The following is a 12,458-nucleotide window of genomic DNA, read 5'->3' as shown; positions in this document are numbered from 1 at the left end:
GCTTACCTGATTTCGGCTCGTTGAAGGAAAAGATCGAGTCCTGCTTCACCAGCTTGTGGCGCTTGTGCTCGATGATCGAGAGCACGCTGTCCTGGGAGGAGAGCGACGCGGAGTACTTCTTGTTGGGGGCGGGCGGGCCGCCACCGTTCGCCAGCGTGCCGACCGGCCCGCCGTGCTCGATGTACGAGATCTGCGTGTCCTGCTTGCACAGGATGCCCTTGCGGGGCGGCTCGATGTACGAGATCTGCGAGTCCTGGCGCGATATCGAGTCCGAGGCCGAGCACTGCTTGGACAGCATGTCCCGCGAGCTGTTGCTGTCCTGCTTCAGCAGCATCTGGCGCGAATTGTCACTGTCCTGCCGGTACAGGATCGCTGTTGGGGGAGGAGGTAGAGGAGAGGAAAAAAGTAGTGCACGAATGGGCGTTAAATCATCACTGCTCGCGCGGACGTATTTGCGTGCTGCTGCAAGGCTTACCCGATCGTGACGCAACGCTATCCTGCTTCAGCAGCAGCGACTGCCGCGATATGCTGCTGTCCTGCTTGAGCAGCATGTGCCGCGACAGGTCGCTGTTCTGCTTCGAGATGGCGTGGTGCTTCCGGCCACCCTTCTCCTCGTAGATGTACGACACCACGTCCGCCGACTTGACCGAGGGACTGCCGCCGGCCCGTTTCTGGCTGTTGTGGTAGTGCGAGGACTTGCGCGTGCTGGTGGAGGAGGAAGCGATCGCTACCGTTTCGTAGTATCTGCAAGCAACAACAACACACCATTTAATTGCAATGCCTTAGCAAGACTGTATTTTTTTCCCTAACGCAGTACTTACCGCAGCCGTCCGCAGCACTTGCGCGATCGTATGATGGCCGCGAAGCCCTTGCGGTACTTCTTGTTGAAGAACGCGTACAGGATGGGATTGATGCAGGAGTTGGACGCACCGAGCCACTGGGCGATCGGGGTGGCGATCTGTAGCAGCTCCTCCTCGCTGCTCTCGAGCGCCCCGCCCAGCTTGATGCGGGCGAAGATAACGTACAGAGGTAACCAGGAAAGAACGAACAGTATAACAACTACAACAAGCATTTTAACAACTTTGATTTTGGACTTTTGCTGCATCCGGTCCATCTGGGCGTCCTTCGAGTCGCCCGGTATAGAGCGGCGCCAGACCTGTACGGAGGAGTACGCCGGTTGATCTCAGTTAGTACAGTTACAGTTTATCTGTTTATTATGATTTTTTTTCCGAAAAAGAATCGCCCCACCTTGATCCAGATCAGTATATAACAGATGGTGATAAGCGTCATCGGCAGCAGATAACAGGCAACAAGATTCGCGAGCAGAAAGTAGAGCGCCCCGTCCGTCCCGGGTGGCCACACCTCGACGCACAGCTTGATGTCGGGCGCTTCCGGGATGATCGGCACGAGGTCGAAAAACAGCGCCCACGGCACGGTGGAGCTCAGGGCAATGATCCAGATGCACACGATCATAAACCGGGCCCGTCGTTTCGTGATCTGCAGCTTCAGCGGCCACCAGATGGCAAGGAAGCTGTGGAATAAAGTTGTAGAGGGAGGAAAAACATAACAAGCGAAGAGGTTGAGTTAAATATTGAAGGTTTTGTTTGTGTTGAAGCAGCTACATTGGCTGCCTTTCCCGCCGTTGCCAGTCACAGTGTACGGTACTTATCAGATGATTTCCCAACCCAAGTGGCCAGGCAAACAGTATTAGTTCAACAAACATTCGTCCCTTTAGGGCTTCCTTAAAAGCCGGATAAAATGTCTCCATCGTTGTCAAATAGTGCTTCAAGAACCATTAGTGACTACTACCACTTATGGTAGTCGGTGTTACCAGACCACCAAGTTCTCAACCGTCATCACAGTGTGTTTATGGTGCATTTAAACCTAACATGATTCGTTTTCTCATCACAAACACACTCTCTATGTGCCATCATATACACTTCGACTGTTTTTTCTGTGTTTCTTGTATCAATATCCATTCCACATGGTATAAACATTGTTTGTTGGACGTGATCAAATCATCCAACTTACAGGGTTTTCCGATTCAATTTCCAATGTCTACAACAATTTTCATTGATTGGGAGATGTTTTTCAACAGCTATCGAATGTTGCAGGGTTTTTCAAGTCACTTGCAAAAGTAAACATTTTACGGCGTGTAAGAAGTTATTCCACATCACTCTATTATTTCAATTTCATCATAATAATTTTTAATTCCTTCAGCATGGTTTTCAACTTTTGCCCTGTCAACGGGTGGTGAGATCCGGCTTCAAACTCCGGTGAAAAAACGATGGTAACACCCCATAACAGTGTTGAAAATCATGCTGAAGAAATTAAAAAAATATTATGATGGAAATGAAACGGCAGATCGATGTGGAATAACATTTTGCACGTGGTGAATAACAATAAGACTTATTTTATTATTTTCCTCGATTTGAGTCGAGTCGAGAAACTTGCTTTTTGAAATATGCGTATTGTTACAGAAATCTGCTAGAGAAAATTCATTGAGAAGGGTATCTAAAATCGCAGTAGGCGTCAAACTGCCAGACGAACTTTCGGAAATTAATTTAAAATACGTAAACAGCATTTGAACGTAAGCCAAAAACTAAGGAATTTCCTTATGGATAATCAGAACAGGTAATCTTTTTTATACAATTTCAATCAATAATACCTTTTTGTGCCTTTTCATCCAACAAGTTTCACTTTAATTTGCTTGTTTGCTTTTATTAATTTTAGCACAAGTCAGTACTTAATTATCCATAACATGAAAGTGGAATATTATACCTTAAAACTGACAAAGCATCGTTTTCGATCCTGATGTGATGTGATGTGTGGAAAATTTTATGTTCATTTCATTATGGAGCAAATTTACCAGCTGTTGAAAAACATCTTGGAGACGGTAAAAAACTATGTGCACATTCGAAAGTGACTTGGAAAACCCTGTAATGTTTCATCTTCATGATTTTCAACACGTATCAAGCTGGGTTGGGTTTGACAGTTCTTTGTTATGTGTTGAAAATTATGTGTAAAAATTGAAACATCTTGCAGGTGGTGAATAATTATGTGCACATTCGCAAGTGAATTGGAAAACCTTGTAAAACCACAAATCATACTCAAAACTATTTGCAGGAAATTCCAATACGAACGATCGATACAGAGGACTTTGCTTTACGCATCCCTTTAAAATAAGATAATCAACAAAAAAGTCTTATCTCACAGCTTTCTACGATCCCCTAACCATACTTGCTATTGAATTTAAAGTTGTTTCAAGTGTCACTTACAGATTGCACTTCGTCCTGTCCATTAAATGAGCAGGACTGTACCAAACAAAGCAACAAACTTAACAACAGCAAAAAAAAAACCCCGGCACACACAAGATTCACTGTGGCTTACCCATCTAACCGAGCAACTGTCTTCGCTCTGCGTACGGTCTAAATGTTTCGGGTGGTGAATTTGTAGGGAACGTGCTAATGCCCCCATGTCGCATGAAGACCAAAATGTGTACAGCGTTTCTACCACTAACAATGCGGTACTATTGTGGCAGGACTCGATGGTTCCGGTTCGGTTGCTGGTTCGGTTGTTGCTGCCTGTGCAGTGGCCACCATCGTATCGGAATGTACTCGAGATACCGTGTGACCGAACCAAAGGGGGGGGAGAGAGGACGGCAAACTAACTACTAACTTTTCTAAAATTTTGCACCATATATCGCACCAGCCCAGCTACTCCTCCGGTTCCCATTTGGTGCTCTGATTGGGTGAGGCGTTACGGCCGTTCCATTGCTGGGGCCACTGTGAGGGGGGAGGGGGAGGGGTTGTTTAGGGTGGACGGGTCGCATGAGTTTCCGGTTGAGCCTTCGGGGTGTCACTGGCCGAGACAGACTCGTTACGCTTGCGGCCGTTTTCATGTGGGAAAACGCTGCAAAAGTCCTAAACTTGCTCCGGGGCTGCTCAGGCTCAAACGTTGACCAAAGGACCAACGACGGGAAAAGGGGAGCGTTAGTGGTGGCGAGAGATGTTCTTTTGGGGAATGACAACCGAAAGCTCATTGGAGTTTTTTCCCTTTTTCGTTGAACATCCAACACGCGACACATGGAGTTGGAGATTGGTTTGGTAGAATTTCAATCACTTTTACAGGGAATGCGTGCAGCGCGAAAAGTGGTCGCGTAAAGTATGACTATATGCCGTAAAGTATGTTAGTAATTGAGCGAGCTGGTTTAGCATTTAAGTCGTTTTAGAAACTCCACGGAATGCGTTAGGCTGTGGAATGCTTTAGGATAGCTACTAACTATCCTGCTTTAATAATAACCTGCTGATTTATAACTTTTCACAAGTTTCCAAACTTCTGTGCTAAACCTTTTTTATTATTTTCAAGGAATAAGTTAGAGCGAAAAAGATAACGCTTAAATCACCTTTTCGTATCTAATTTTGAGTGAGTTCAGAAGAACGTCCAGGTCCCACTGCTAGAGTTGTAACAAATTTAAGCAATAAGCTGATTTCGTTGAAAAAAGGCCATGACATTCTGTTCTTCAAAAAAGCATATTTAAATGGGGCAAAAATTCAACTCTTCAATAGAATGCATCAATAAGATAGATGACCAACTTTTGAATGTATAAAAACACATTAAGCGCATGCAGTTAAAATGTGTGTAACAACAATTCCATTCCACAATTTCTAATCGATTCGTTCATCTTCATTCCAGCGACCACTTAAATCACCCCGTTAATTTTGTAGCAAAAGCAGCGAAGTAAACGAAAGAACCGAGATAATGCGATATTCATCTTCAGCCCGGTCGAATCGATCGCCTTCTAGTGACAGTGACCTTTATCCGCCGAGCGATTTGCTACAGCACGCATAGACGAATGGGTGATAAAATATGTTTACCAACGCTTCGACACGTTTCCGATTGGTGGTAAACATGGGAACTGCTCTGCCCGTTCATCGCACCCGCGCATCGTAAAACCTCACGTGACGAATGCGATTCCGATTACATTACGCTTTTGTCTGCCACCGATAGACGGGCGAGACGGCCCCTTTTCGATGGCGTACCATCCACCGGACTCGTTCGTCTCCCATTCACCATCAGCTCACGAGTTAAATCGTGCGCCACACGGTACAGGATGGTTGCGTCTTGGTTGCGGATCGGTTGCGGATGCATATCATTCCTTCTCTCCATCCCGGGCATGCATTTATTCCGCTGCATATATTGAGCGCTGTCAGAGCGGATCCATCGTTCCGTAGAGGCATCTCTATTTTTTTTGTACCTCCTGAGCCATGCATAAAATATGTTTATTGAACTTGATTTGCCAACCATCATTCAATCGCACCGTGTTCGATGAAACGATGGTAAATTTATAGGACTCCAAAGGAAGACGAACGGACGAACTGGTGCTTGCGCTGACCGACTAACATGACCGTAAAAGTGTGTGCATCGTCAAGCAGTAAAGTCAGCGCGTTGAGAACGAACACATAAAACAGACACGTGCTGCTCCTCCATTCCCCGGCTGGATGCAGGCGATGCTTGCGAAGATGCAAACGCAATTGGGCGATTATGTGCAGCTTAAGACAGCGCTTGGATAGCAGCAAGATAGCGGTGCGTGATAATGCAATTCGTCCTTTTTACTGGCGCGCTAGTACACGCTGTTAAGCCATATTATTTTACTTTTAGTGCGATGCAGTGGAACCGTCGAAGCTGCCATGTTTGCTGGCGCCAGCGGAGTGAATTGCATTGCAATAGGGATGGCCGATGACTTCATTGGCACGCTGCACGTGTACTGTGAGCTGCAGTTGGGAGGTTTCAGCATACTTTTGTTAGCAATTCAAGTATTAAAGTGTTAGAAAAGTAGTTGGAAAGAATAAAACCAAAACACCAGATGTAACTTTTTCAACAAAGTTGTATTGACATGTTCATAGCTCTTTACTCTTTCTCACACGCACTCTTGCTAGTAGTACTCGCTTTATCTTTCGATTGACTCAAATTTGTTCGCCTGATGATGTGTTCAGCGTGTGTGTGTTATGTATGGATGCACTTTGTATTTACATGGCCGCACCGGAAGATCCGTGGCGGGCCGCGAAACGTGTGGAGGTGTTGATGGTTGTCTTGCAGAAAAAGTTACTGTTTCGTAGTGATCTCTAAGTGTTACCGCTTGGTGCGGGATGTGGGATGTGATGGGACGGTTTTAGTGGTGGACGAGGACCGGGCTGGCAACATGCACGCTCTTGACCACCGGGACCGGGTGCACGGAGTGGACGACCGGGGCAGAGTGGACGACGGTCTTCAGGACCGGGGCGTGGTGGACGACCGGAGCGTGGTGCACGACCGGGAGGGCCTTCACGACCGGGGCGTGGTGGACGGCGACGACCGGGGCCGAGTGGACGGCAACAGTCTTAACGACCGGGGCATGGTGCACAACGTGCCTGCAGGCAGGAGGATGGATTGCGTGGAAGGGGAGAAAAGAAAACGAGGTAAGCAAGATGGCACCGAATCATCATTGAACCGGAGCACTCCTTCCGGACTAGGTCTAGGTGTGGTGGTCGACTGTGGCGGTGTAAGTCCGCACAGACGCATCCACACACACACACACGCGTTCAGACACTTACGACGACGAGTGGCTCACGGCAACGGGGGCAGCGTGAACCAGGGGAGCGGAGTGCACAACGGTGTGGGCCGGCAGAACGACTCCTGGGGCGGCGGCAGCGACGGCCAGGAAGCAGGCAACAACGAACTGTAACCAAATTGGACAAAGGACAACAGAACACTTAGTAAAAAAGGATCACACCGGTGAGGAAGAACCATCCTCGGGACAATGCAATTGCTACGCACCAGCTTGTACATTTTGGTGGTTTTTTGTTTGTAAGTTGTCGAAGACGAACGACGAAGAAGTTTCGCGGGTGAAGCGTTTGTAACACTTAGAGGCTGAAGCACACACAGTTGACTGACGATCTTGCCCCGGTGCCGCCAGCTTTTATAGTCAAAGATCGTGCACCGAGGGCCGAGCCTGAGCGCAAACGACTTCGAGCTTATGCTGCACACCGCACCACCCGTCGCTCTCGCACAAACCGGTACGGCTTCCAGACCCACTCGTACGCAGCCACGCGAGAACTCGCGCGAGTGCCACACTTAAGGTTCGCCTCCCCCCCACTACGCGTGCGCCCGCTTCCACAAGCTTCCTTTCGGTTTCGCCACGCTACTCCACGCGAAGCCTTGCCGAGGTTCAGCCTCCACCTTCCAGTCAAGTGACTTGCGCCTCGAGCGCCACCCCCTTCTACCCTTTGACTTTACGCGCTCGACCGATCGGCCGATCGGGTCGGTCGTTTCATCATGCGAGAGGCACAAGGAAGGTTCTAGCTGCTGGTGCGACATATCCGCAACATCATAAACCTCCCGTTTGTTTTTTGCCCACCCGTTTTCAGCCCGTTGCAACCTTTGCCCCTTCTGCTGGCTGCAGGATTCGACCAAAAGGTAAATTGGTTGCTTGCTTAATGTTTTTCGTGCCGTCCCCTTTTGCTCAGGTCAGGTCGCTTTGCCTGGGAAGATTACCATCGCGTTGTTGTTTTTGCTTGAGAAGAAATATGTTTTTTGTAGTTGTTGTTGTTGTTGTCTTCATACTTTAACCCTTTGCATCACTCGATCGCGCCCGCAAGCATCGCACCGCTCGCCCTCGTACCGTTCGCCGTGTATCTCGTGACGGCTCGTGCGGCTCGGGTGAGGGCCGTATGCGAGGCGCGAGATGCACTTGCTAGGGCCGCGCGGCTGCGAACGACGGAAACCCCCGCACGTATGTCACAATCAAGGAACCGAACCTGCAACGGACATACACGCAGGGCACTGCTAGAACGACGGCGGTGGCGAGCTTCCACGGCTGGTGCCGCGTGAATCAGCTTTTTTTTGTCGCTCACAGTTTCCCTTTCGTTTGGTTGCACAAACGTGCGTTCATCTCGCCCAAGGGTAGGCACGCAGTGCGTGAAACAAAAACAAGCAGAGCACTTGTTTCCGCGTTCTGTTGTTTTGTATTTTAAACATGGGCATGGTTTAAATTGATTTTCGTTCTGATTTTGTTGTGCTGGGGAGCGTTCTTGGATGGCGAAGTCGATCCAACTGAAAAGCGCGGTAATTAAAAAAAAGGAACGGCCTGCCAAATTTATTCGTCCGTTATAAAAATCCGGTGGCTATAAGTGGTTGTATAAATTGGTAAGTGGTGGCGAATTAAGGCGAACCGATCGATTGCGTTTTGGTCCAGTGAGACGCTGGTATGGAATTATTGAATGTTGATTGAAACGAATGAAGAAGGCAATGTTTTGGTACTATTATTGAAATCAAAAAGCTGCTGCACATTCCGAAAGAAGTTTTGGTGGAAAGACAATCCAAAGTGGCAAAGTTTCGTTCGATTCAAATATCTAAACGGTTCGCTCATATGAAACGGTTCGCTGATTACAAAATCAACCTTATAGTTCCCACTCTCAGCTTGACCTTCACACATTGGAGGGCCATTTTTGATTTAAAATTTAAACCATTTTTTCCCTTAAATCATTTTCACGCAACTAAACATGCCTTTTTGTTCGACATCTTGCCGACAGAGAAATAGCTATTAGGGGGTGGGGAGTAGGCAAGCGGATCCCTCACACAACTCGCTCGGGTGACGATCGACCTCGAACCCCGGCGAAGCGCGCGCGGCACACTCTGCCCAAGAATTCAATCATAATAATCCACGCAACGGCTCATTACCGAGACCCTTTCGAAGGGTTCCGCCGATCCTAAGGCCGGCCGTGCACGATGTCGTCACATTAGGGGCACCATAAAGGGCCGGGGGGCTAAGGGTGGGCTTTGACGCGATCGGGTGGTCTGGTGGCGCACGGTACAATCAATCGGCACCCGGCACCAGCTGATTGATTAGCACAGCTGTGCCGCACTGCCAGGCGTGGGGGTCCCCGCACGAACCGAAAACAAGTTCTGCCCCGCATCCCTCCAGCCCAGCGGCATCGGCGATCGGTTATAATTTTTATTGCTCTTGACGCTGCTGCTGCTCGCGGTTGGGGTGGCGGGGGGGGGGGGGGGTTGGGAACACTGTTTAGATGTGTAGACGCACCGGTTTTGACCCGCGCACTCGCGAGCCCACTCATTGGAGGGATCGGCTGAAGCTAAAGCCTCTGCTCAAGAGGTCTCACGGTGCCACGGTGGTTCAATGTCATCGCGTTGGCAAAGTAGCGGAGCGCCGGTACGCACCACGGCCGGGCTCGAGCTCTCTTGCTGGCTAATGATTGGCAGGTTGTTTTTGGATGGTGTCCGATAAGCCGCTAGACAACTAGCATTGAAAACCCGCCTCGAATTCGATGTACACAATTTCGTCCACAACCCGATGACCCAGTAAAGATATTACGGGAAGTAGGCAACCAAAGCAAACAAAAACAAAAAGCATTTGTTTATTTTTAAAACCTTTGCGAAGGAGTCCTCCCGACCTCCAGACGCGCGGTCTGAAGTAGCCCAAAACTGGATAGATACAGGGGCACAGCAGCTACAAGCACAAGCAGCAGTAACGACAGTAAAACGGCGGCTAAAAACGGTCCCCGAGACGCGTCCAATTAGAGTGAGTGAGGCGCTCGAGAGCGCGCTGTTGGCCAAATTAGCAAAGCTCGCGAAACGACGGATGATGGCATTGAGCTTACTCTCTGCCTTCCCTTCCTTGCTGGGAGCTTGACTGTTGGTGTTTTTTTATCACAGCATGATACTTCCTGCGTGGTATGGCTTGAGTGTCTGTCTGAGTGAGTGTGTGTGTGTGCGTGTCGTTTTTGCAAACCTTTATGATGTCCGGAACTAAGGACCACGGAACAGTGCCACATGCATAACTCACCCGAACGCTTGCGATGGCCCGAGGGGGGGAGCGTTTGAGGGTCATTGTCAATAAAACTAAAAATCCGCCGAAACCGCTCAAGGTGCCTTAAGAGTGGAAGATCGCGTAATGATGATGATTGAGGTGCAAAAAAAAACGAATGTTATCTTTATCCCATGTCCTTCTGCGAATTGGAACTTTAACATTCACATGTGGGAAGGACTTAATGGCAGAGCTAAGCAATAATTAAACGTGTCACAAATCGCGCTTAGAATGTTTGGCAATAAGTTACCAAAAAAGAAAGAAAGAAAAATCTTTGTTATGAATGTGCCAATATTGGCCTTACAATCATTTGTAACCGTCATTAAGCGGCGCAACGAAGGGCAAACGTTGGTGGGTGGACAGCAATCGATGCGTTTGTAAGTCCGCATTCCGTTGCAAAATAATTAAAACGCATAAACCATTTAAATGCACCACAATTCAGTGACGATTCGAGCGAGCGAGCGATCCCCGTGTTTTGATTGTTCTCCGGTGACAGCATCCAGGAAGCGGTGAGGAAAAAAGGGAAGAATCCGGAGGGACCGAACAACCACCGGCCACTTTCAGTGCGTGCGTGCGATATAATTGAGCGATTAATTTAATGTTTAAGTACTTTTTTGTGTGCGTGTGTGTGGCTCGATTCGATGCGTTTAGCGCGCTACTGTGGCTGTGGCGGGATATGTTTTTACGCCTTTTGAATTGCCGCGCGCCAGCTGTGGCTAATTGATTGGCCGTTAACCGGGAACTATAAATATATCGACCCGTGTCTCGTGAGCTGTGCAATGCATACAATGCTGTGCGGAGGGAGGGACAGAGAGAGAGAGACAGAGTTGGTAATGGTGGTTGTTGTTTTTTATCTCTTTTATTTACTATTGTCGTTCTCCATAACAATGAAAGCATACTTTTTTGTATGATTTAAAGCTATCGCTTACTCTTTTGTGCGGTGTGGGAAAATGCGGCAAAGCCGACATCGGAGCCATGGAATCTTTGGAATTGCTGCTGGTGTCATAAAAATTAAGATGCAAAAAGTAAAGGCCGCTGATAGGAGCGCTCTTGAACTATGTTGCTAATTTATGCGATCGGTATCCCCCGGATCGCTCGATCGCAGACACTGGGCCGCAATTAATTGTAGCAGTGAGGATCATGCAAAAGGATCGGTGGAATTTTCTCGGCCTACCAACTGCCATCGTGTGCGGCGTCAGTCTACCATGAACTTTCCCGCGTCTCGCTCTTTGGAACACGATCAAATCCTTGTGCGCATAAAGGGTTCGCCTCTTCGCGCGGAGTCTGCTCGGGCCCGGGTCAGCATCACGTGGGTAAGAGTGTTTGAGGTCATGGCAGTGCACAATCATCGCCGAGGGAAGATGCAGCACGCGAGGATAATTGAAATGGATATTGAACGGCGCATAGCGCATTGCTGCTGTGGCATGAGGCGGAAGCAGCGGGCTCGTGAACGCAAGCGGGGCCGGAAGGAAGGAAAACAACCCCCGGGGGTGATCGGCGTGACCCGCCTGTGTTTCGAGACTGCCGTGATGCTGGTGCCGCCGCGGATCGGTTTGGGTCGGAGGTCGCGGAGGGATCGTGGCCATGCGATGCGATGAGTGGATGTGTGTGCGCAACGTTTCAATGTTTTCCTCTTGTCAAATCTGGCCAGCGCGCTACGCACCGAGGGTTAGCCAGTGTCAGGACGGGTTTTTTGTTGTTGCTGTTGTTGATGTATCTGCTGTTTTATTTTATTCTCTTATTCCCTTCTACCTCGATTTCGCTCGATCAGGTTGGACGCTTTTAAGACCTTACTCACGGCACGACAGCGTACTTGACATCGCACAGGGCAAGTGCTAAATGATCTACATGCTTACTAACGAGTTTAATCTGGTTGTGGGTTGTTTGTTATGTTTTGCCTTTTTTATTACAATTCAGTTTAATTCCGTTTGTGGTGTACGAATGCTTTGCCTTCGAATATTCGACTTGCGTACAGGCTGTTTAAGGTAGTTTAAGGAGTAAGAGAGTTTCTGGAAAATGCTATCAAAAGTTACTTTGACTTTGTACTACGTTATGAGCTGGATGAGACGTTAAAAGGGCTTCTTGAAATACAATGCTACCCAAGTATAATAACCTTATACTCCACAATGTAAGTATATTCGCAGAATTCTATTTGACACTTACGTTATTGGACAGATGATATATTATAATCCATCCCACACCGTCCACAACCCCATTAGTTCGTGTACTAATCCTTCCATCAACATATGTTTCTCAACACGCCTTTAAGATTAATCAAACCGCGAGACCGTTCTGGCAACTCTTCCCATGCAGTTGGTTGTTTGGAGTTGAGAAATACGAAACTAGCGCACACACACACAAACACAGAAATGCTACCGTTGCAATCGATCGGTAGACAAGCGATCCTTCAGGCCAAGGTGGGCGATCATGAGTTGTGATACGTTCCGCTCGCCGGAAAGGTTACACAATGTCCCGAACCGATCCGAAACCATCAAGATGCATGCTGGCCCAGATTTGCGTCCGTCGAATCTGCATTTTGGATCGGTTTACAGTTGCGGTAGGCTACGCGAAGCAGACGAAGGACTGATCTTGCTGC

At 48.4% G+C, this 12,458-nt stretch overlaps 2 protein-coding genes across 2 annotated transcripts in view; both read right to left on the bottom strand.

Moving 5' to 3' along the window:
* The window catches only part of LOC1275011 (neuropeptide SIFamide receptor), a 101,655-nt gene that overhangs the window by 11,570 nt on the left and 77,627 nt on the right, over window positions 1-12,458 (bottom strand). Inside the window, exons 5-8 of the mRNA XM_061652478.1 lie at window positions 1,249-1,531; window positions 822-1,156; window positions 476-744; window positions 7-372 (exon numbers count right to left, since the gene is read on the bottom strand). Coding sequence (XP_061508462.1) covers window positions 7-372; window positions 476-744; window positions 822-1,156; window positions 1,249-1,531 — 1,253 coding nt within the window. The remainder of the gene's footprint in view (window positions 1-6; window positions 373-475; window positions 745-821; window positions 1,157-1,248; window positions 1,532-12,458) is intronic.
* LOC1275010 (larval/pupal cuticle protein H1C) lies at window positions 5,870-6,952 on the bottom strand. The gene is made up of 3 exons (XM_314230.6): window positions 6,817-6,952; window positions 6,594-6,718; window positions 5,870-6,410 (listed from the first exon to the last, which is right to left on the bottom strand). Exons 1-3 carry the CDS (start codon window positions 6,826-6,828, stop codon window positions 6,173-6,175), a joined length of 375 nt encoding a protein of 124 aa, XP_314230.3. The 5' UTR covers window positions 6,829-6,952; the 3' UTR covers window positions 5,870-6,172.

The sequence above is a fragment of the Anopheles gambiae genome, chromosome 2, assembly GCF_943734735.2.
Source record: "Anopheles gambiae chromosome 2, idAnoGambNW_F1_1, whole genome shotgun sequence".
NCBI classification, from domain to species: domain Eukaryota; kingdom Metazoa; phylum Arthropoda; class Insecta; order Diptera; family Culicidae; genus Anopheles; species Anopheles gambiae.
The sequence above is the reverse complement of the archived record's forward strand: the minus strand, read 5'-3'. Positions and strand labels throughout refer to the sequence as shown.

What these genes read in the sequence shown, in the direction of transcription:
- LOC1275010 (XM_314230.6), bottom strand. An exon ending in GCCGTGAGCCACTCGTCGTC is followed by an intron (nt 6,411 to 6,593) that starts GTAAGTGTCTGA and finishes TCCTGCCTGCAG; the next exon opens with GCACGTTGTGCACCATGCCC.